This window comes from Hippichthys cyanospilos, chromosome 14 (assembly GCF_059441005.1).
Source record: "Hippichthys cyanospilos isolate Australia breed blue-spotted pipefish chromosome 14, RoL_Hcya_1.0, whole genome shotgun sequence".
Classification (NCBI taxonomy): Eukaryota; Metazoa; Chordata; class Actinopteri; order Syngnathiformes; family Syngnathidae; genus Hippichthys; species Hippichthys cyanospilos.
In genome coordinates this window covers 7,002,994-7,028,634 of record NC_142382.1, presented here as the reverse complement: position 1 = coordinate 7,028,634, position 25,641 = coordinate 7,002,994, and the positions used below count along the sequence as shown (strand labels likewise).

The following is a 25,641-nucleotide window of genomic DNA, read 5'->3' as shown; positions in this document are numbered from 1 at the left end:
CACTTTTGAAATCTGTACAATTTATTCGTTTATTTAAACATTTATTTGGACTTAAACGACTACCTCCTACTTCTAACTACCCACGAAAATTCAAAGAAATAGTGCACACATTGTAGGTTAATTAGTTTAAGACGTTTTAACTTTCATCCTCTTATTAAATATTTTTGAATGATTCAGTGATTTGTTTGAAGGGTAAGAAAGACAAAAAAATGATTGTTTTCCAAAATAAAAGCAGTATTTTCTTATCATTTTCAACATCATGTCAGTCAGTTTCATGAAAATGAAATCGAATAACATAAATTGTTGAAATTTAGAATTTTGTCTTTTTTTATGATTTGGTGACTTGTTTGGTCGGTAGCAACATAAACGATGAAAAAACGTTCATTGCCATGTTCTGAAATAAAACCAGTTATTTGTTTCACTTTGATTCAACACAATAATCAGTTGGTTTGATTAAAGAGAAATCTGAAACTACGGACTATCGAGAGGATGAAATTCTGAAGATTTGGTATATTTGAGATGTGGGTGTAGAATATTTATTCTGCCAGATAAACACAGCCCAGTGGGAAAAAAAAAAAAAAAAAAAAACGATTAAAAAAAGTGGTATGCCATCCGTGTTTTACTACACTTTTAAACTATATTTTTGTGGTATCTCTAGACGTAGCTTATTAAGCAACTCCAACTGATAGCTTTTATTTCTGGCTCATCTGCCCCGAAATATTATGCCATTAATGAATGACAAGCTGTCTCGGTTCATAACCTAACAAAATAAAAAGTGACAAAGTTTTGAAGATGAGTCAGAAGAATTTAGCAATAAGTTGTATGTTCCCATTATTTTGCTCTTAATTTGAAAATACAATGTTAATGTGAGAGCAACTAAAAAAAACATGAAATAAGATTGGCTGATACCAACAAAACTCCTGTTAAAACTTCATGTACCCCCTGAAGTGCCTTCACGTATCCCCATTTGAGAACCACCGCTCCATTTTTTACGTTCAAAAACATGATATGGATGACTTGATGAGCTGTCCGCTTGTAATGTATCGGCATGGTAACATCCCTATATAGGATGTGTGTAGCGCCAGATGGCACAGAGTTGATAGGGGAGCAGGTGGGCTTTCAGACACCAAAAAACAAGCACTTCTAAAGGCTTATTGCAAAGCTGCTGGGCATCGCCGAAGATGGATGGATGGGAGAGTAATGGGGGGGATGGGGGATGGCTGAGGCGTTAATGGAAATGAAAACTAAGACTTTATCACAGTGGTGAGTAAATTTTGGCCAGGGACAAAAAAGGAAGATATTTTACTTTAATTGTATTTTTGATGTTTTCTTTAAATGACGTGTTCAATACAAAACATGTACTTAACGAACAAATGGAAAAAAAAATACATGATAGAAGATGTTTATTCTTGATGTCTTCATTTCATGCATCTTGGGATAAATAAGGGACAAAAAAAAGGAAGATTTTACTTTATTTTTATTTTTTCATGTATTTTTTTCACAATATGTTTCACCGGCACTATTTGCATAAAATTGGTACCACATTGCAAAAATGCACATATAATTGACACTAATTGTGTTTAAGTTATACAGTAAACCATTATTTTACGAGTTCGACCGACCTTGACCTGAAGAAGTTCAACACCCTGATTCGATTTACAAAATTTGTTGGATTTGTTTATTTGATTTTTCATAGCAATAGTAATGTTGAGATGTTCTGTCTCTTATCAAAATCAAGGCCTGCTTTTTCCTATTGATCATTTTGAATGCGAGTTTGTAAATAAATCTACGAAGCTGACTCCACAGGAAAAACTGCTGTGTGGTGACATCGAAGTCTGGTGTTAAAGTATACATGTAGGACTACAAAACTCATGCTGAACTAGCTCTCTGCTTACTGCTCCTCAGATGTGCTTTACGGAGCTCCACTGATCATTTGGGTCATCCTGTTTTCCATTAACTGGCAACTAGTGGACATCCATCTTGCGCCGGCTCGATGAATCTATTAGGAGTGGCGTGTTATGGCAAAACAAAATGCTTCGGACGTGACGGGCCTCGCTTGAGATCAATTGCAATTCCGAAAAGTAGGGCAGAGTTTCTACTAGGCGGCGCTCAAAAGGTTAAAGCGGTTCATAATGTGCCACTATAAGTAGGACTTGCTGACACATGGCATTTTAGTTCGATTTAGTAAAGTCAACAATTTTTGGCTTGACGCTCCTCTGCCAGAGAGACGTCTCCAGGCCTTTAGGAAGTGGTGGAGGCAGGTATAAATAGTCAAACCGAGACCACCATTTTGGTTTAGGCAGACGACGCTCTGACTTGTTTTTGACTCATGCACTTGGCGTGTCGTTTACGGTTTGGCTTTATGGTTTCATGCTAAAAGCACATAAACTTGCAGATTAGTGTTAAAAGCTTTTTCAAGCACAGTAAAGGAACAGAAAAAAATAGCACACAGAAAATATGGCCAGTATTAAAGGGCTTAATCATACATCACTGAACATTTGATATCCAAAACATTTTGTAAAAGATGCTTTGACAAAATCAGCCATATGTTGGGGATATTAGTCTTGAGTTAGCAAAAATGCAAATGTTGAACAGAAATGTCCATTTTCTTTTATATTTATAAAAAAAAAAATACCCCTTTAAAGGGACTATGTGGAAGATTAGATCATTTTTCATTACAGACAGCAGAAAGTGCTGCATTTACCGTTGTTCATAGCTATAACAGACATAGCACCCTCCGGAGGGGTGCCACCCCCCCATGTAATATCACTTAATAATTAGACATAACTAGACGATTATATTTAAAACATACTGTTGGTCATTAAGAACACATTTATTTACAAGTTTTTAATTTCTAATCATTTATTCGTTTTTAATGAAAAACTGTCTAAATCTTACACATTGTCCCTTTAAGGGCTCAACTATCATTTTAGAACAGCCAAAAATGAAAATATGACATTAGTAGAAGATGCACTCCATGACTAAGGACTTGCTTCTCGATGTCTTCATTTGCGTGACGTTTATCTACAACTGATGATGCAACACGTGACGAATCAGTCTGCAACATGGTAGCAGCGCTACCACATACTAATTTACACTTTTATGCTTGTTTATTTGAGAAATATGAAGAAATAAATATGAAAGCTGAAAATGACTGTGAGATTTCATACGACACTGATGTGTTACTGAGAAAGGCCATCAAAATATGTGGCATTGTAGATATAATATTCATGATAAAACTTTCTGGTCACCACGAGGCCACACCAAATGGCAAACCATGTTTTAATTGACACAAAAATCTAACATTTAATCCCCCGTTACGATAATTTGACATTAAATACACATAGCAACATAAAAACCGGCAAACTTTGGAAGATGGTGCCTCTTAATGGAACTTAATGGAAATGATGTTTTGGGGTTGAGGCCAAAGAACCATTTTGGCCCAATTTCATCAGTTGAGATGTTTAACTACCTCCGAATTGAAAGTGTTCAAATCTCAGATGATGTCCTTACCTGCTATTAGAATTCATTCTCCATTTTTTGGCTCAATATCTTTTTCCAAAGGTACTGCTTGTTATGGACATTTGAAAGCTGAATGTGGCAAAACATTAAACACTTTTTTTTTCTCAAAACTAGGGAGTTCAGCTTGATAACATTCATTTCATCAATATTTGAGCCACAGACGTATTATATATCTAAATTGATATATAATACACGTCTGTAGCTCCCTTAAAATTAAAGCAATTTTGTGTAGAATTAGATTATAGTTGAATGGTTTGAAAGCTTAATCGCAAACCTCTCCTGTATCATCACAACAGCTTTCAGGCCTTCCAGCCAGTGCCTCCTCACACACATTTCATTTTTTTCTTTTTTCTTTAATTGTGGCAATAACAAAGAGCACATACGGTCATTTAAGATGAAGCTTAAATTAAACAGCTGTCAAAGCCCTGCTGTCTTTTTTTTTTTTTAGCAGATAAAATCTCACCTGTTCCTCCTCGGGAGCGCAGCGTGCCTGACTGCGAGGATGAGTGCACGCCTCCGAAGACGGTGACCCCCTGCGAAGCGCCGCTGCCGCCTCCGCCATGGAAGTTGTTGTAATTGGGGATGGTGGTGACCCCGAAGCTGGGAGGGTAGTGCTGGGGGGTGGGGTCGGCGCCATAGCGGTAGCCTGGGTGGTGCGAGAGACCGGCGTCGCGCTCGTCGGTGAGTTTGACTGCGTCTTTATCCTTACATTGGACGCAGCCCATTCTCTAGGTTCTGAGGAGGAGACGCACGGAATTAGAAACGAGCACTGGAGGAGGTGGAGGGGGGGGGGGGGTACTAACGCCAGCGGGGAAATTATGATTCAATGTTCCATTATTTCAGCGGCTTCCTCAGAGGCTCAGAGCCGGTCGTCGGAACAATCTTTCAATTAGGCTGAAATTAAACACCATACTTTTAGCTGCACAACTAATTACACAGTAGAACATAATGTGGTGGAGCTGTACTGAATCATCTTTGCTTCATGCACCAACAATGAAATTTTCCAAATGTCCCAACTTTCTGTCCTGTCGTTCTGGTTTTTCTATTGTGCATTTGTCATTCCTTGCATAATTTCAGTTCACTAGTTATAAATTTAGCTATTCCCATTTTTAAGTGAAAACTATTTATTTAAAAAGGTACCAATTTGCTACAATTGGCTGGCATCAGTTCAGGGTGTACCCCGCCTACTGCCCGAAGCCAGATGGGGATAGGCACCAGCAAGCCTGCGACCCTTGTGAGAATAAGTGGCTATTGATAATGGATAGATGGTACCAATTTGTGTGTGTTATTTTTAATGTTATGCCTTCAATATGCTGCCATTAGGGATGTTCGATATTATTTCTTCAGACAGTACAAGTACTCAACTCTTGAGCAGTTTCCAATACCAAGTACCGACATGGCGAGTACTTTTGATACCCAGAATTTCCCCACAGAAATAATAAATGCCAAATAAAGCATCGTCTTTAACATTTAATGAAATAATGATTAATTTTCTATTCTTCTATAATTGGCAGCCATCGCAAGTACTGATACCATGAAATAAGGCTGGGTACTTGGTATCAATACTCCAATGTTGTCCAAATGCTCAGAATTATCAGTGTCAAATGGAAATATTCTCAGATTTCTTTAGTCCCGTATGAAAATAAACAGTTTAAGGGTTAGGGTTAACCCATGACTCAAAATAAGACGTTTGCAAACATCTTTTACTTTGCAAGACAACTATCAACATTTTGCAGAGGTTAAAATAATTAAAAATGTAAACTTTTCCATAGGGAAACATAGCTATGTTAGCATGTTGGTAAGTAAATATAACAGCTGGGTTAAACGCTTTAGACAAAATCTGGTTTAAATAAAGTGCATTTACTTTTATGAGAAAACATTTTTTTCACTTGTTGGGCGATGACATTTTTTCAATAAAAGTACCCAGATTCCAATTGATTCATGATTCGGTGATTAAATGGTAAGTGAACAGCGATTGCTGATTTGGGGTTCAAGTCCAAGTCTAATTTGGAGCCCTATAAGAATTTAAGCCAGGATAATTACACAAACCAAATCCTAATGCTCAAAGACATGGACCTTTGTTGCCTATGAAATAGCAGAACCTTAGAATGCCCTTCATTATTGTCACAAACTTGTAATGTGCCCAACATATCAGCCTATGATGTTGTGAGAAAATCCAATCTGCCTGTGCCATTAAGGGCGTTTTACAAGCTGTATTTAACACACTTTATTTTTCTAGCAGCGCCGGCGCACTTGCTGGAAGACTTTTATACCCCGCCGTCGCATTTACAAGTTTGGCGTGCCGTTCATTTTTGCTTTCCTTTCACTTGCAGCCACACACTCCTGTTGCTCACTTTCCCCGCAGCATGAGTGGAGACCTTCAGTATGGGGGACATCCTCTCCTATTCTCCTCGTCAATTGTTCAAACATCCTCGTTACTCTTAGGTAGTCATCTTCGGACCCATCCAATTTGTTTGAAATGGAGTTCTTCTGAGATGATTTGCTGATCATCTTACTTGAGATGTTCTTTACCCAAGAGATGACTGTTGAGAGATCAGAATGTGGAAGGTTGCCCTTCGCTGTTTCTCCCCCTACCTGCTGAAATCCATGCAAGCTTGTTAAAGCACACGTCTAAGGGCTGAATGAGAGAAGGCAAGCCGTCTTTTCCTTTTCATAATGTGTCAAAGCCCTCCCGAAAAAATGATCCACACAGCCTCGTAGATGACAACAAAGTGGCGACGCTTGACAAAGTGCATTTTTGCGTTGTTCTGTGCAAACGCTCTAAAACGGATGCATAGTATTTTGAATGAAAGATATAGATAATAATTTTAAGCCTTGTGACATATTACTTATTTCACATTCAAATTATTGCTATGCAAACACAGACATGTGGAAAAAATTTATCCGTTTTGAGTTATGTGGTTATAAGTCCGCCCCACTAATAACTGGGTTGAAAATGAGGAAAAAAAAAAAACCCTCAACTTGTACTCGGAGAATTACGGCAAATGTTCTGTGTGATCCTTCTAGTCTAAAGACCGTGTTCTGATTATTATTGCATTCGTGGAATCTAAATTAAGCAGCAAAATCGACCTTGTATCTATTCATCGTAGGAGGCGGCCATTTTGCTAGTTGCTGTCCACGGAAATGACATCACAGTTGCTCAGGACTCAGGGGACAATCACCATTTTTCTGAGTTTGGTCATGTGACAGGCGACCTGATTTGCGATTGGTCATTACCTGGATGCACAGAAAATAAGGTGCTACACACTGTTGACATCTTTGCGTACAGTGAGCGGCAGCTTGTTTGTCTTTCATCAACATCAGCAGCCGGTTAAGCTCGGTAATGGATAATTGTTTACAGTCGCTAAAGATGGAAAGAGGCCAACATGAACAATCCTTTACTTAAGACTCAATTGTTGATACATGCTAAATTCTCCTGTGTCAAGATGTGCTCACTAACCATCATCTCATGATAAATATCTCCTGAGGAAGTCTTTCAAATTCTTTATGTTGTACTCATTCAAAAAAAAAAAAAAAGAGACAAATATTTTGGAGTACAGTAACAAGGATGACACTGGAGCCCCAAAATGCCAGTTAGGAGCCAAAAGCAACAAAGTGTGTGACTAAATTCCTTCAGCCCTATTAAGCATTTACAAGCGAAAACAGCCCCAAACGCCTCCTCAGCTTGGCTCCTGAGGGACTGTGCAGGGGGAATGGACAAAGCAGGCAACACAACAATCACAATGTAACCCAGAATTCTAAACTACGATCTAGAGGGAGTTAAATACCATAAATGAATGCTTCTAGTGTTGAGGGAACAGTTAGTCGATGAATAAAGCAAGGAGAACTGCCAGGAAAATGATCACTTGCGTGTCTGTTTTGTGACTTGCGTGATAAACTAATATTTACATCATAAGTAAAAAAATCTTTGCTGCTTCTATATGAATCAATTCAATTTTAAATCCCATAAGTAATCATTAAAATTTACTGTGAATTTGCTAAAAAGGCGTTGCACTTTTTGGAGCTCCCACAAAAAGTTTTTGTCGCTGCGAAATATGAAATTTAGTCAATTCTCTTCAGTTTTGTTTTCTTTTTTAACGGGATACCAATTTATTGACGGCTTTGCAATCTATAACCTATAAAAAAAAAACAAAAAACCTTTACTCCTCTTTCCAAGAATACAGCTGTACTTTGAAGCTCAAATATGTAGAGAGAGTAACAGCTAAAGAAAAACATACTCTGAAAATGTTTCTGACTTCTCAAAAGAACCCAAAATGATCTGTATTTGGAATCAATGAAGTAAATCATTCTGGTAGTGTCTGAATATTTTTGCATGTGTCCTGATAGACAGATTCAGTAGTCTTACTCCTTTTATTTTCATAGGGTACTATTTCGTTTTTTCAACTTGACCAGATTCTCAATCACAGTCAATACTTTCCAACATTTTGAAGGGTAGGAAAATAATTTGGGTGCTATTCGTCACGGATAAAGTGGAATATATTTCTACGCTAGCTTCTTGCGTTAACCACAAACATTTTATGAACAAAGGCCTGTCTTGCTTATTCCACGACTTGTGTGGTAGATCTGAGTTGTCCGTTTGTGCTGTTTGACAAATAGCAGCAGTGTTCAGTTTTTCTCGTGTTAACCATATGCTTGTCACTTGTCATTAAAAGGCTAAGTGTTTTACATATTCTTTCACGTTACATTCGCTGTTGATTTATTTCAATGGAGAAAGCCAATCCTGTGACTCATTCACTACCATAGAGGGCTATAGATGTCCTGGATATACTTTAACTGGTCTGACAATGAATTAGTTAGCTCATTCACTGCCATATAGAAGACAAAAATCTATTTGTACTGTTCTGGCAGTTGGTAGCTATGCAGCAACTACCCAAAATCCAAAGTAAATGTAACCTACAAAAATGTAGATGCCACAGGAATGAAGCTCTTTATAGCAGGATTCCATAAAAAAAACACACACACACACACACACACACAAACACACACATGTTCTTGAAATAAAATAAAGGCCAGCGGCCACCAGATCATGAATGTATCCAAAACCCATTCTGCATCAAGTCCCATTTGTACACGTACACTTTTTAGTCTTTTCATCGTCTTTTTAGTGATTAGTCCCATGTTCCCTTTGTAAACATTTGCATATGAATCATGCCTATGTGGGCATGTGACCGCACTCAATGTTTTACAGACAGACGTGCGCGGCATTTTTGGACCGATTCCTTTGAGGGGATTAACAGGTTTATAAGAGAGCTTTTGATGGCAAGATGCTGATGTAGCACATTTCCACTTGTTAATATCATCAAAGGTTGCGCTGACTTTTTATCTCTGGGGAGCTTTCACATTCAAACTTTTGTCTCACTACATGCATGAAGCTACCATGCGTATAAACATGCCAAGATGAAAGTCCTGATGACATGCTTTTTGTGTGAGTGGCGGAGAAAAACAAAATCATGACAACCACAACCCCCTCCCCGCTCTAAAAAAAAAAACACACACACACAGATGATAGCATTGTAGCCGCAGGGCTCGGGTTTCGCATGACCACAACAAGCCCCAAGAGCACACGTCACGCTATTCGAACGCCTCAGAGGAGCCCAAGTTCTTGTGACAAGGGGCCAGGCTTGAACGTCTATTGTGGCCTGCGGCCCACATGAGTGGGAGGACCTTCAACCAAAGATACAGGCAGGCAGGAAATGTCACATGGGAGAAGCTCATTCTCAAGTCAGTATGGAGCCTGGAAATAGCTTTATGGTGTCGTTTATGCTAGAAGTCCCCAAAGTTTGATCTAGGGCTATAATGGCCTCCCCCCAAAAATCTTTTTTTTTTTTTTTTTAACTCATTCTGAACGATTACTATTTTGATTTTAATCAAGGTAACAGCATTTTAGAAGGTTTGATTTACTCAAACATAATTCTTGTTCAAAATATTGTGACAAAAAAGCATACAGATTTTAAATCAGTTTTAACATGTTCATATATGCCTAAAAGCCACAATCTAGTAGTAGGTAACTATTGTAAAAATGTCTTGCAAACCATCCATCTAGCATTCTGCCACTTGTACAATACCTCTGTTTTTGCAATTTAGCTAATTTTCAAAGTCAAAACTGGATTCACAAAGACATTATGAAAATGCGACAACTAATATTAATTACAAACACATTGGCGACCAATTCTGAATCTTGTCAAGCACTGCAGAAAGGCAAAATTTGCTACTTCTGGCAAAGATCGCATCTCAGTGGAATAGGGGCTTTCTGACCATAAGTAGAAGACCATATACATAACCTAATATGGGACAAATATGCTTGAAAAGACATTTTGGCGAAAATAAGCTTTCCAAAAAGATAATAAAATGTACTCAAATTATGCATGCAGGGCCTCAACAGACAGCAGTTCATCATTCTAAAAAGTGGAAATGAATGAATGAAACATAAGCCTTAATTTAGGCATGAGCGCAAATACGCACACAGTGCTAGAAGCTGTAACGAGATACAAGACCATTTATAGTAAAGCTGTGAGATCAATATAGTAAATTAAAAGGCGAGTCATGTCAGGGTTACACAGTGTGTCTAATCTTGTGCAACATACAGTGAAAAAACACAGAGCAATTTTGCTAATAGCGTGGAAGAATGCAGAATCGCACTGCTAATCTCATTACTTTTGCACTTTTGCATGGCTGCTATTGGCATAATGCACAAATCATGCGTTTTATGACGTCGTTGAAGTCTAACTGTCTGCAAGCTTGTCATTCAGCTCGCTGGAGGAGGCCGCTGAGACTAATCTGTTTAACATTGCCACAACATCAAATAAGGTTTTTCTTCCATTGGCCCTGGCAGGGTGCTAAAGAGTGCGTTTCATGTTGAAAAGGATTCACGTGCCTTACAACTTGTCCTTCTGTTGTCATGTTGTAAAAAGACTGTTTTCCCCTCATTGAATTTAGTAGGAAACTACAGATGTTATCTGGGAAAGCACAGAATGCACAAAACCACAATTTTCCAATACTCCATTTAAAAACACTTTTAGATTTAAAAACATAATGAATAAAAACTCATTGTTACAATTTACGGAAAGTCCTGTGATTTCTTTTTTTTTTATGGTATCAAAAAAGAATCAATGAGAAAAAAAACAATAGGGAGCTGAAATTTCCAGCAGATGATTAAAACATGTGAAATTTCAAAATGCAACAATTCTGACATTTCAATCTGACTGCAGGTGGACGTGTGAGATTTTGTGTACAAAAATAGTCACTGTCCAAATTTTGGACCATAAAAAACCGCTATAATTACAATTTTTGACATGCATTTTAATTGGAATTACGACCTTGATTTTCTTGCGATTTTTGCAACATTCCGTTGAGCGGCGGTCAAACTATGTCAGCAAATGGAAAATTCTTCTGACTTGTGTTTCACCTCAAGACAGTAGGTGGCGGTAGAGACCAGCTATGCCTTAAAGTGTCATATTCAAAGATACAAAGCTAGACCACACCATTTTTTAATTTAACCGCACTTGAAATTAGCTCCATTGCGCACTCTTTCAGAACACGTGCTAAAATGCACGATCCTAAAATTGGCGGCAATAGTAGATATTTGCTACAATAGTTAGCATAGGCTTGAAGTGCTTGTGATCAATAATTAGCTCAAAACATTCAGCTATTCCACTTACATCCGCATGTACAAGTGGAATACTGGTGCATTTTTCAATGATTCACTGTTAATGACGGCCTTAGACATCAAATATCCTTTTTGATTTGGCAAATGTAAAGGTCATCCATGACTGTGATAAAAACAACAGAAGAAAAACAAAGGAAAGCAAAATATAGTTTTACTTTTGTATGGCGACGGTTCCAACTAGAGTTGTTTTTTCCCCACTAAAACACATAAATCAGTGCTGTATTGTAGTCTTTGTAAACTATGTCATCAGAAGTCATTTTGCAATCATAGGCCTGAGGCGCAGGGGTCCCTTTTCGCTCACATGACTGAGGTCACACCTCCCGCCCCTCCTCCCCACCCCCTCCTTCCAATGACGTCACACGTGACCTTATTCATCGCCGCGATGCAAAATCAAAATGCGACCGTCACTTCTCGAGCGGCGTGCTGACCGGACTCCACAATCTCTCCCATTATGGTGGCACCGCCTGACCGAATAGTTACAATATTTGCTTGTGTCAGACAAGCGACTTCATTCAGTGTATTAACAAGAAGACAATGGCTGCATTTCACCGGGCTGCAAGATTAGCCGTACAATGCGGGGCAGTGTTGCTCTTCCAAAGTGATCTGCTCTCCATGAAAAGAGCTAGTTATAAAAAAGAAATTCGCAGCTGAACTTTGCACAAAGTGAATGTGTGGGATCGAGCCCAACGGTCCTTAACAATATCGGTGCAAAACTTGTGGCCCATTTATACTGTAGCCCCGTGAGAGCACGTCAACCTGTCAGTCATGTCATTCTAAAAGCAAGAACCTTCAAGGAACTGACCCAAAATAAAACCCTCCACACAGAATACATACAAGCAGTGATTTTTTCTTAACACCGCAACACTATAACTACCAACATTAAAATACAGTTGGACAGTGTGAAAATTGGTGCAGTTTGTGTTTTAGTAATCACAAATAGGAGTTCATAATATTGATGAAAACATATAGTAACTGTATAATTAAATATAAATAAAAACAACACTTAAAAAATGCACACTTCTTCTATCAAAAAATGGTATATTATCAGTTCATGCGTTGCTACACAGATTGCATTCAGTCCGCAGTTAATAAAAAGCTAAAGCTATTTAGCGCTAGCATTAGGTTAGCGAACTGAAAGCCACGTGATTTGAAAAGTTTAAATTGTTAATGTATCCCAAATTATGATCGCAAATCTGTTTACAATCATTCCAAACACATTTTACAACAGTAAGTATAAAATACCTCAAATTTTAATTTGTAATAAATATTCATGGGGCGTACATGCGGCAAATGATCACGTCTCGAACTAACACAAACAACCCAGGCAAAATTTTCCTTCATCCTTTACGACATACAGAGCTCATCTCTCAGTCAGGATGTATCAACGTTTGTCCTTGAGTTTATACTATTTCTTGCATTTTAGGCCATTACAGTAAAGGGCACAGTAAAATGCAAATTCATGAATTTGTGAACTGAACAACAAATGCGTGAGGCTTATTGTATAACATTAGAAAAGCTTAATGAAAACCGGATCAGGAGAGAAAAAAGAAAGTTGTACGTCACAAACGTCAATGTTCGTCCTCAATAGGGGATTGAAATATATTTCCACGTCTTCTGCCAGTGGTAGAGGGCAATGGTTCTTGTAGCAATACGTTGGAAATAATGATGCATTGCGTTTCAGGCAATGATTATGGTGCAGAAGAATTAAGGAATGTCTTACGGAAAAGTACAAGTGGGTCACAGTCACACAAGAGACATCCAGTGATCAAGATGGCCGTGTCAATTGTGTGGTTTAGATTGTTGACCAGTTTTGTCTTGAAGCAAAGTGGAATGCACTACAGGCACTTCCAAAAAAGCATGTTTTAAATACATTTTAAATCCATGATGATGACACACGCAAAAGACAAAACACAAGAATGACTTAAGCAAGAAGCGCAAGTTCTTCTTGGTCCATTTCTTCTGCAACATGCATGCTGAATGCACCATGTTGACATTAATGTGACGGTGTAGCGATGTTTTGGTGATGATCTATGCATGTCTTTTTTCTAGCGCTTTTGTCCATAATAGTGTCACAGCAAACTGGAGCCTCTCTCAAAAGAATTTGGGGCGAGAGGTAACGTATCCTTGAACCGAAAGCTGATCACAGGACATTAAATAGACAAAAAAAAAATACAGAAATAATTTGTACTTTCTTTCACACCAACCGAAAATTAACTTTTAAGCAGAATTTTCACCAATTTGACTTGCTGGTCAGTATATATTGTGAATTTTATGCAAAAATTGGAGATTGGCTGTTTGTGATGTCATAATTTGCTGAGCGACCAATGATATCATTGATCAGTTTTTCCATTTACATTCTGATAGATAATCGGCTCCAGAATCCTGATTGTGGGAACCCTCACAAAAACAAGGGATGCTAATGCTAATACCATATGCTATTGATATGAGAAATATACATTTTTTTCATTATTTTGGACAGTTACCAAGTGTCATTAAAAGGTATTACACAAATAACATGTTACTGTAAATCATTTTTTATGTCTTTTTACATATTACATTTAAAAAAGGATATTTGTGCTTTCTACTCCTAATTGGTTTCTAGCTTTTTTTCAAATTCTGTTGAAAAACGCTTGAGATCTTGAATAATTGACTGAAATCTTAAAATACTTTTAATTCCATGTAAAAGCATGGTCTGGGCAGAGAAATGATGCAACATACTGGGAAAAGCAAAACATTACCCTTCCATGGCCTTTCGTAAAATGAATTATGATAATCACCCATGATTGAAATCTTGATTGATTGAAAGCTTCAGGACCATAAAGAAACATAAAGAAGGGAGCAGACTGGCGCAAGATATTTGGAAAAGCTAGATATTTCCCTTCCATAGCCAAGAGAATTATTCAATGACATTGGCTACAGCAATGATTCATCCAAGCCTAATAAACATGAGGTTCTGATGCTTAAACATTCCCCATCTTAATGAAGAAAACAAAAAGAGGTATGGAGCAATTTGTTCAATTAACATCAGCTAATTACACTTTTCTTGTTTTTAAACAAATCAATGCTAGCTAGCTTTCAAAACGGGTTGTATAGGAGTCACAAACTCATGGCCTGAAGTCTATTTGCGGGCCCATACTTGGGGTACAATACTCGTGACAGCGTTGCATACACAAATATACTTCTGACGTGACACTAAGTCATGCCATGAAGAGAAAGATTGTCCAGCCAATTTCAAGAAAAAAAAGGAGTGAACTGTTTTTTTTTCTTTTTCTCTTTTGAGCACAGGGGCACTCCGACATGTCTTGCATGCGCAGAGAAACTCTGACTACATGCACATGCACATCCTCCTCATCAGTGTTTTGATGCTAGGTTAAGATGGATGGGCCGCCCTTGCACATCCTTGACACACATAACACAATTAGGGGCCAGTTTTGATTGGCCATCGGAGACAATTATTTGCAGCTAAATCAACAGGAGGCTGTCTGTGTCTGCGGGGGCCTTGTTGTGTGCCGTTTGTGCGGTCGGCGCAGGTCTGACTGCAGTGCATCCATCCCAGCTGCTGCAACACGAGAGCCCCCCCATACACAGAATCCCACTGCAAAAACATCACCACCTCGCACTATTAGATCCGTATACGTGTAACAGGCTACAATATGCACTATGTGCATCCCATCTAAACACACACGCACAAAAAACAAATGGGGGTGCAAGCATTTGAAAAACAACTCGTGAGTAGGAAAATAAACGAAACGTGCTTACCGGAGAGGAGGTGGGATGGTGGTGTAGGGTGGGGGATTTAAAACTAATCCATCGGAGTTTCCAGCCGGCGTCTTTTCGGCGATCTCCCTATGGGTGTGTGTTTTTTATTCTTTTAGAAGCCGTGTAATAGGGAGAAACGGGATATATACAGAGAGAGAGAATAGCGGTTCCAGTCCCTGCTGACTCGGGAGCTTCTGTCGATGCCGTGCGTACATACGCCCGTGACGAAATCAGGGAGAGGCCGTCAAGACCGCATTAATAACAAACGCCTTATCCGGTTTTGTCATTTCAAAGTAAACACCAGAATTCAACAGAGTTATAATTTCGTGGTTAAAACGAATAATTCGACCAAAACAGGAATGTATCCAATAATATTATATGCCTGAACAAACTATTCAACAAGAATGGGTGCAATTATGACGCTTTTTAAGTTTTGAAAATAAGGTCGTCTGACGAGTTGTGCTTTTACTTAAAAGAAAAAAATCACTGTCTCCGGTATTTTCCATTGGGTGGCCTTGGGGGCGATTGTTTAGATTGACAGTTAATTCGGCCAATCGAGAGGTAAAACGGAGCCCCCACCAATTCCGGTGGTTTGAGCATCAAATGATCAAATTAGCAAATGATCTCTTTCTTTTTTCAGTTCATCATGTGTGGTGTGATGTCTTGTGATTTTCATAGTCTTGAAACAAAAATTTAAATAAGCAATGCTATTTTGCTTTCTTCATATCTGGGATCTATTCACGTATGTAACCGAAGGAACAGATTTGACACGTGATGCAAGTATCCGAGGACACGTAAACATTGGCCCTTTGCAGTAATTAATACTTGGGAAATGCATGTTTGTCTTCTTTTTATTAAATGGACAGGACTAGAGTATGATTGACCTGACTTGATCCTTCAACAAGATTTTGTAGTTATTTTTATTCATTTTTTTTGTCTTTTTACCTTTTTCATTGTTAAAAAAAAAAATCAAACAAATGTTTGTTGAAAATCTAAGCTGCATGATGTTTTCCATTGCTTCAGTTAAAGTTCAACTGTCGGCAGCAGAGGATTTGAGGGGTCAGTTTAAAAACACTCAGTTGATTTCAGGTTTCATCATATAACACGGAATCTAACTGCGTTCAGAATAATTCACATTCAAAATTAGGTGTTATGGGAGTCAGCACACATTCGAAATGTCAATATTTCCTGACATTGTCTTTTTATTTTGCCCTCAAGCAGAAGCCTGAATGGTTTGCGTTCACCGGCTATTTCAAAGTGTTCCTTTATTTACCCTACCTTGCCTCTCTTAAAACATGTAGGATAATGCGTTGTTTTCGCACACAAACCAGGAACTCAAAAAAGGGCTTGCAGACATTTCAGATTCTGTTTATGTTATGAGTAGGTTGTGATGTGGAGTGCAGCTTATAATTTTTTATTTATTTTTATTTAACCATCATTTATGAAACAGCTTTGACCAAGGTTGGTATATGTGCACAGATTGGTATGCATGCTTACACATATATATATATATATATATATATATATATATATATATATATATATATATATATATATATATATATATATATATATATATATATATATATATATATATATATATATATATTTTGCCTTAAAACACATGATTTTGTAGTTGAATTGTGGGGTTTTTTAAGGTAGTAGCGTGCCTAGGACTCATCTTGCATGCATGGACGCAGGATTCACGTAGATGTGAATCAGCAGTCTGTGTGTCTAACATCCCATCTCAACTGGCTTTGTCCCCCCCTTTTCAGAGTTTACATATTCATATGGCAGCGCGGCGTGAAAATGGCAGCTTTGCATGTCATCATGATAAGACAACAATGAAGCGTGGCCTAGTTCGCCTGCAGTGTGGCGCAGGAGGGTGGGTGCATAAAAGTCACCCTAATCCTGCGCCGTTCGTCTGTGTGAACTCACTCTCCCTCCTCTGCGAGCCTTCGATGTGCCGGGTGCCATTTTGGACTTGTTACCATGGAGATGTGGGTCACGTAGTGAAGGGAGCTACTGCCGGTGGAGTCCGAGTGCTGCGGGTTGGCTAGGTCAGGCTGCAGCGTGAACTTGTTAGATGTGGGTCACTACGAAGCTCCAGCTGCAACAAGCAGATAAGATGCTATTATGCAAGAAGAAGCGAGTGGTGGGCATATATCATATATTCATCATTAGCGTAGGACTTCAGAAGAACAGAAATGACCTCTGCTATAAAAATGCTTTGCTAACCAAATACCTCTCTGCATGCATATGCTATGCTATTATTCACTTTTATATACGATTTGTTTTCAATTTAGAGGCTAAAAAGGCATCAATATTTATAAAAAAAATATAAATTTCTGCACAACTCAATGTCAAATTGATTTGCAAAGGTAGTTGTCTGTGCTTGATGCAAACTTGTTGCAGATACTCAGGCACCTAACAAACTCTGCTGAATAAATATGTTACATTTAATCAAGGTGAATTCATTCATTTCCATATCACTCCAATGAAAAGCAGTAAGGCTAAATTGAAGATTAGCACGAGGACTAACGCCATACTCGTGGACTCGGAGCCAATAAAATACTTAGCTAGGGCTAATAAAAAATGTTTTCTGAGAATTAATAAGGCCTGGTACGCATATCAGGATTCGTCAAATCTTAAGAGGTAGTTTATCTGACTGTTACAAGAGCACACACATAAAGTACCGTCCCTCCTATTGTCCCCATGGCCCGCTTTAAGATGGCCCCCCCTCTCGCGCGCTTAGCTGCCCGCTTTGTGATTGGCCGGGCGTGACGTCAGCAACCGGACGCCCATTCATCCGCCGACTTGGGCGTTGTACTCCGGCGCATCTCATTCCGCTTCCCAAACTCCACTCGACCTACAAAAAAAAAAAAAAAAAAGGCGACGAGCTAGGGGGAGAGAGAAAAGAGAGAGAGGGGAAAACGAGATTTCGTTTGCAATTGTTCTCCTGTATTTCAAACACGTTTTACCGGCTAAAAGCCCCCACGCGGCCGCTCGGGTGCCCTTTATTGCCTCGCTCGGAGAAGGAAGTCGCTGCGTTTTGGTTGTTTGGTGAGGGAGGACAAAAAGCATCCGCGGTCTTTGTTCATTCATTTCATCGCTCGGGTTCCCTTTGTTGAACGAGCATGGGAGCACAAATCTCCAAAAACGCCGGAAAGGAAGAAGCCGCGGTGGAGAAGCCCGGCGAGGCTGCGGCTTCTGCGGCGGCCAAGACTAATGGCCAGGTAATATTTAATGTAAATGATTTATAGTGGTAATTGCGGTGGGGGCAATGTGTTGCGTCAATGGCGTGCTCACCGGCATCCAGGAGAAAGTGGCTACCACGTTGTCTGTTTTCCCACTTTTCCTCGGCCATTTGAACGCCACTGCTATTTTAAATACTACACACGCCGACGATCTATTATTGGGACAAAACGCGATATTATCCTTTTTTAAATAGATGAATGCATAATGATGCCTGATTTTTAATTGATCATATTCCATTATGGCCTCGTATTTTATAACCAAGAGCACCGTCTAAGCTTTTCTTTGTTCAAAACTCTTTTCGTGGGGTCTTTCTCTGGTTGTATAGCCATTTTTTTCATCCACGCCACGCCTTTGTTGCCAGATTCAAGGAGGAGAGCCACGTTTTGTCTCCCACGCCATCCCCAAAATACCCTAGATATTAGTTAATATCCTCGACCAACACAACACGGAGTAGATTTCACCTCCCTTTATATAAAATGATGACCATGATGATTGAAAAGATGAGGAGATTTTTTAAAAAACGTTATTTTGTCGCGGCCTCCACCACGTTAAACGCCCAGTATTTCCCCCTAGAGGCGCCGAGGTGGTACTGCGAGTAAAAATGCTCCCGACGACTCTTGAAATCTGTCGTCACTCTCCTAGCAACAGATGTGCCGCAGATTTACTCGCTTTTTTCCTATTGGACAAAAGCAATGGCGTTTAAAATCAATTCGTAAGCGGTTGCGATACCGATACTTGCCAATTATGAAGGTGGATGCCCTGTCGAATTGTTCAAATTGAATTCGTGGTTCACACCCCGCCCCCTCTTCTGCATAATTAGTTTCAGTCTAGGCCAGATATAGTCAATCTTTACAAATTAAAATATGCTTTAAAAAATAATATTTTGGGGCATTGTTGTCAATCCATTATAGAGACTTTAAAAATGCCCATACCAGATTCATACCAACACTGGTAATCTTTTTTTTTTTTTTTTTAATCAAAACCATCACTGGCATAGATTTCAGGACTAAACACCAGGTTTATATCAATGTGGTGTGTTTTGATTGATGCTAGTTGCGCAATCGTTAATGCTCCTATTGTAAATATGTCATTTAAGCATTTTGAGACTTCATTTTTTGTCCTCACATGATAACTGCCCTAAAATATGTTTTAAAAACTTATTGTAACTAACTACTATTTTAATAATAATAAAACGTGACATGATTGTTGTTGACAGAAAATACAGGGAGAAATATTGAGAGTACACTTTTGCTCCATAATATATAAAAGTGCAAAAATCGGGGCACTATATGAGCGAATATTTGTGGATATATGAGTGTAGTGCTGTACTGGTATTGATCTGAAAAAAAAAGAGTGGTATTAAACATACCTAATTAATTTGATAATCAATTAGTTGTCTATTAATAATAGCACCTCCTAAACCCAACAGATGGGTCGTTATATTGACAGTGAACACCTGCCTATTTGCAATTTGGCACTTGCAAATCTGCATTTTTGTGAATATTTTCAGGGAACTATCTTGTTTTCTGATTAAAGGACTACTGAACATGTTTAGTAAATTTTCAGCAGTAAAAATTGACTATTTTGTCAATTTGATGATTAAATTCTTTCCGTGTACAAATAATACCTTTAGAAACACATTTTTCTACTTGCTGTTGATTGGAAAACATCACCGGTACTCAAGGTTCAGTTAACAACCAATCATGGCTCTGCTTGTGGATGTCACATGACAACTCAGAACAGGTGAACTGTGATTGGTCATTATGAGTACCAAGTATAGGCAATGTTGTTTCTAGCTGATGGCAAGTGTAAATCTGGGTTTTTGAAGGTATTAATTGCACGTGAAAAATTGATTTAGACAAAATATTAACTTTTTTTGTGCCGAAAATGGCTAAAGGAGTTTAGTATCTCTTTAAAAAATTTAATGAGGCAATAGCTTTGTTGAACAGATTTTTTTTTACTGCCATCTTGTGGCATATGTAGGCAATTACAGAGCTTTTTTTTTGGTGGTCTTTAATTACTTACAAGCTTCGTTTCCTCTCACTTTTGTCAGCCATTTAAACTTTCGCTTTCGTCTCTCAGGAGAACGGCCACGCCAAAACCAATGGCGACGCCTCCCCGGCGACCGACGAGGCCAACAAAGCCGACGTCCAGGCTAACGGCAGCACCCCCACCGAGGAAGCGCCTAAGGGCGACGGTGACAAGCCGGCCGAGGCCGAAAAGGAGCCCGAGGCCGCCGCCGCCACCAATGGCGAGGCTGCCGCCAAGCCAGAGGAAACGGCTGACGACGGCAAGCAAAAGAAAAAGCGATTCTCTTTCAAGAAGCCTTCCTTCAAGCTGAGCGGCTTTTCCTTCAAGAAGACCAAGAAGGAGTCAGAAGAGGAGGAGAAAGTGGAGGGAGAGAAGGCGGAAGGGGAGAAGGCGCAAACCCAGGAGGAAGGGGAAGCGGCGGCGGCGGCAGCAGTGGAGGAGGAAAATGTTGAAGGTGAGAAAGCGCCAGCCAAAGAGGAGGTCAAGGAAGCGGCAGCGCCCGAGGAGCCCAAAGCCGATGAGGCGGCGAAGGAGGAGAAACCAGCTGAGGCTTCTTCACCGGCTGAACCCGAGGCCGCTGCGACCGCCAGTCCCGAAGCCCCCGCCACCCCTGCTGAATAATTCTACTGAAGAATGCACCGAAATGAAGGAGGCCTCTGGAGCCCATCTGAAAGAATGCGAGGACTTGTCAGAAACCAGGGATTTTGTTTTTCTTTGTAATTTTTTGTCTGTTTACTTTTTTTTTACATCTCATCCATAATGACTGCAATGTACGTTCTGGGATGAGCTTCCTCGGCTCTGTGCTTGCATTCGTGGGTGAATGTGCGACTGTGAGCTTGAATGTTCTTTTTTTTTTTTTTTTTTTCCCCCTACACCATGCCGACATATTTAATTCAAGTTTATGGTGCTGGGCTAATTGGATGTAGCAGCTAAAGCTGTGCCTGTGTTGCGCAGTGAAACAAACAAACAAAAAAAATGGAAAAAAGCCCTCAGCCAAGTCTTAAAACAAAATGTCGTCGTTTACAACTGCTGCGTGGACCACAAACGTTCCCCTCTGCGAGGAACTAGATTAACTGAACAATCCAACAATAACAGGTGCTCATTATTTCCTCCTCTACCATTTTCGTCCGTCATTTCTAAAATGTAGTAATGCACGTTGTATAGACTTTGATATTGCTGGTTTTATGACTGAAATGTACCTAAATGACATTTTTAACCCATTGTAAATGACTGTTTTCTTGTTTTTTTTTCACCATTTGTAAGACTGAATAAAACTGGGAGATGTTTTAAGCAAAAATAACAAAATACAAAAAAAAAAGATCAAGCTGTGATGATTATATAACACTTCATCTATAGACTAGAACATTTTAGGTAGATTTTTTTTTTCTTTTGTACATAAAGATTGAATGTAACATTGGCTACAACATGGTATTGAGGTGTTGACTTTCTGTGAGCACTGAAGAATAAAGGAAAGTGTGAATTGGCGCTCGGCTCATTTTACTTCTTGGTCAAGTCTTTTAAATCCAGCCATCAATTTTCTAGTTCGTATTATAGTATTGTTGCCGCAAATTATAGGGAACATATAAACGACATTTTACATTCACAGACAATTTAGTCGTCTGTTGAATTTGTCAGAGGAAACCATGCAAACGCCACTTAAAGTCAGATCCAAACCCAGACACTTTAAATGTACTAGTCACAATATTTCGGGGGGTTAATACTTTAATAACATTAATCCATATTTGGGTTATGCAACAAAAGTCCCACGCAGGCAAAAAAAAAAAGAGGGGGGGGTACTTTTCAAGCCTACAATTGAAGCGAATACGCTATCCATTTGCTCCCCCTCAAGACCCAACTCTTAAAATGGATGCTTTGCCCTGCAGCGCCCTCGTTAGGTAAAAAGGAGGAATGCTCTCGTGACAAAAGGAGGATTTAATGTGTTTTGATCACATATTTCAACGTAGAAATTATGCTCTGGCGTTGTTTCTAAACATACAATCCGGTTTGTATAACTTTTGCGTGCCTGTCTACCCCCGGGTTTACCGAATCTTACGATAAACATGTTTCCACCTGTACAAATTACACCGAAAGCGTATTTCTTGGTAGTGTCAATTCACTTTTTTAGCGGCTGGTTCGGAATTGTTGCTTTTTAACTTCAATACAATATTTCTCACTATAGATCCCGTTAAATTCGAATGGCTGCTGTCACGTGATCGGAAACCAGTTTTATCAAAATCAAGGAATCAAGGTCACGCGAGAACTGAATGAGAATGAGAATCTCGCGAGAGCGAGCTGAAGCCAGTTTGCAAATGGCTGTCGTAAAAAGTGCCAATTGTGATGACGTCATCAATATATAGACCTACGGTGAGCTCCTGACTTTTTCCTTTTGTCTTATTTAATATTTTTTTTTCAGCGGTAATCGACTATTTCAAAACTATTTTTACTCATAATCAGAAAAGTATATTAAAATTGAAGTTTTGCTTTTAGTTTGTACTTGACCAGGTGGTATGTACAGTTGAACAAAAACTCTTAATCATTATTCTTTGTTTTCAACCATTTACGATAGTTAGAGTAATACTAAAATTAAATTTGTTTTTATCATCTGACTAAATATCAATTGGTCAGTTTTTACAAAATATAAATTTTTGTCGAATTCAGGAATGAGCCAGTGCCAGTCAATTCAGTAAATGTCAGGAAAAATGCACTAGACTGCCCGTGTTTGTATGACCTCCAGGGCGTTGGAATATGGTTTCTTTTGACAGGTTTGTATATTTATTGCATCAAGTGTGATTATATGTCTTGAGATTTTCCTGCAGCGAGACTAACAAACAACATTATGCAGACGCATTCCGCAATCGTCGACTCACTTTAGAGAACCAACCAACCTATAGTTTTGGGTGGTCATAAATGACACCGTTAGCACGCAAACATTTTTTTTCACAGCGTCTGAGGTTGCAGATGCTCCCGCCACTGTCATGTCAGGATCTTATTTGTGTGAAATGAATACATACAAATAAACAGCCCTACCAAAAGATGTGTTTTTGAAAATTGCAGGAAATACATCTGACGTGTTTATATCCACCCACAGGTACACACCCATGTTCTTTCAACTCTATCCACTTCCTTCGCTCCCTCCTTAACCCCAGCCGTGTGACGACCACAAAAAGCAGGGTGCGCTTTACACATCATATTTTTGTCCATGCTGCTTTTGGCTGTATGCATAGCTGATTTGGTTGTGCTGCCTCTAATCTCAACGCTTCATCTGTTCCACACATGCAGACGTGTAGCTTTCCAGGAAACCATACTGAAAACATACTCACTAGCCGAGCATTATGATGTACACAAATGTCCAAAGTTTCCAAACCTTTATCAAGGTAACCTGTTTTACATGTGAAAAGCCCTTACAAAATACAGTCTTGAGAGATGAGTGTCTTTACACACTAGGTTTTCAAGATACCAATTTCTGTCTTGAGATACGAGCAAAATCTGAGATGAGAGCTTTTCAGACTCCCGCCTCTAGAGGGCGGCAGCAAACTTCACAACATTGGCCCACTAGTGATTCAAATTCTTGTCCTTCTGAGAAGTAGAAGAATAAGGAAGAACATACCATTAGGTACAGTCGTGCATGTTTTTTTTGTTTTTGTTTTTTTTGTGATTATATATGAAGTTTGGAGTAGGAACCGATTCTTTGTAAGACCAGAAATGGATATTGTTTTGGTCACTAAGCGAAATAGAGATGAAACGATTAATCCATTAATTGACAATGAATAATCAAATTAATAACAGCAGCCGTAAAAGAAAATGTCAGCGTAATTAAGATGTTTTTTAGCTCCTTGAATTGGCAATTGAACAATTTCAGAACATCTTTGCGCTCTTTGTTTACGTTTGGTGTTGCGACTGTCTGCTAACTCCAGGAGGTAGTAAAGTTGTGTTGTAGAAACAGTTGTCACAGTCGCGACATGCTTTTGTGGGAAAAACTTCAAAATGAAAACATTCCAAGGCGTTCATGCCCATTATTTGGTATGCGGTTACCTGAGCGCTGGCAAATGGAGAATGTGTTTTGAAATGTATTACTTGTACATGAGACTAAACAGCTGAAAAGGGCTAAATTAATTAAGTATCCCTGTAAATTATCACATATTCCAACAAAGGCTAAGAAAAGGTGGTGCCATTAAGTAAGAGGTCTTAATTGACATAAGAAAACAACAGTTTTTTTTCTTTTGTAGATTTCTCCTGCTCCATAAATAAAAATGGTTCGGGCTCGGTCCAACCTCCATTAACCAGGAAGAGGCCTGCTGCTAAGGCATATGGTAAGTGTCCAACCTTGCAAGACTGCCATTTGAGTTATTGTCTTTCTTCCAAATAAGTGTAAAATTATCATAAACTATCAAAAGCAAGCATGACACATTCCAGGAGTTACTGTCACTGAAAATTTAGGAATGTGGGTTGTGGAATTCATCATAAGGCAAAACCCTGTCTGGTCCCATCTTGTCTGTCTGTCTTTCTTCCTACTGCAACGACCACAGCGTCCTTCCAGTTTATACCAGCCACTTTCCTCCCTTTTAGGTCCCCCCAAGTTGGGGTAGGGAGGGTGTACTTCAAACAGTACCCATCCCAGACACTATTTTTAAGAATCCCACAAGCTAGATTATGTAAACTTAAATGGTTGCCAGGGTTCAACGTTGGTTGAATTGCTACTTCAATACATTTAGAAAGTGTTTCACTTGTTCCACCTTTTGTCACCACTTGCATCCTTTTTTTCAATTTTGGAACAAGAAAAATCTGTACTTACTTTTTTATTAGTAGGACAGTACTAAAATTTTAGGGGTGCAAACAGAAAATTTAGAGGCACTGCATTACTAAGGAATGTTTTGACAATGAATGTTTTAAAATTCACAATTTTCTATGGATCATCTCCTTTATTCTTCTTTTTTCTTCTGAAGTCAGTAGGCAATGGATAAAAGTGTGAAACAGGTTTTTCAGCCAAAAAAATGTAATTTAAAATAGGCAAATTTACCAGTTTTGGTGAAGTATGTCCTGTCTCAAATTGTAGTGGCAAACTGAAATCATTAAGGTGCAACAGGCTGTCTTGATGATCTCCAACAATTTTATTTATTGCGTATTATCATCATATAGAAACAGATTAACAGATTGTATTTTGCAGAAGTCCCCTTTAGCGGTATCTCTTTATATAATAATTGTTTCATTTTTCAATTGTTTTTATTTTTAAAACCTGTAATTAATTGTGACAGTCATAAAATCAATTTTATAAAAATTATATTAACTATAACTATAAATGATTTTTGTATTTGTCTTTTTTATATTTCCCCCAAATCTGCCACCTGTACATTATATAGTATATTTCTATGATTATCATTATATTA

The 25,641-nt window shown here is 38.8% G+C and overlaps 2 protein-coding genes and 1 long non-coding RNA gene across 3 annotated transcripts in view; 2 read left to right on the top strand and 1 right to left on the bottom strand.

Annotated features, from left to right (window-relative positions):
- The window catches only part of fyna (FYN proto-oncogene, Src family tyrosine kinase a), a 28,946-nt gene extending 13,773 nt beyond the window's left edge, over nucleotides 1–15,173 (bottom strand). Inside the window, exons 1-2 of the mRNA XM_088432822.1 lie at nucleotides 14,969–15,173; nucleotides 3,986–4,257 (exon numbers count right to left, since the gene is read on the bottom strand). Of these exons, the coding sequence (XP_088288948.1) occupies nucleotides 3,986–4,247 (262 nt within the window). The 5' untranslated portion in view covers nucleotides 4,248–4,257; nucleotides 14,969–15,173. The remainder of the gene's footprint in view (nucleotides 1–3,985; nucleotides 4,258–14,968) is intronic.
- A 2,638-nt stretch (nucleotides 15,174–17,811) lies between these two features.
- On the top strand, nucleotides 17,812–21,742 carry marcksb (myristoylated alanine-rich protein kinase C substrate b). Its single transcript, XM_088433972.1, has 2 exons — nucleotides 17,812–18,204; nucleotides 20,309–21,742. Exons 1-2 carry the CDS (start codon nucleotides 18,106–18,108, stop codon nucleotides 20,876–20,878), a joined length of 669 nt encoding a protein of 222 aa, XP_088290098.1. The 5' UTR covers nucleotides 17,812–18,105; the 3' UTR covers nucleotides 20,879–21,742.
- A 1,602-nt stretch (nucleotides 21,743–23,344) lies between these two features.
- LOC148412717 (uncharacterized) overlaps nucleotides 23,345–25,641 on the top strand; it is a 50,451-nt gene continuing 48,154 nt past the window's right edge. The window contains exons 1-2 of the long non-coding RNA XR_015867837.1: nucleotides 23,345–23,428; nucleotides 24,484–24,567. This is a non-coding gene — a long non-coding RNA (uncharacterized LOC148412717). The remainder of the gene's footprint in view (nucleotides 23,429–24,483; nucleotides 24,568–25,641) is intronic.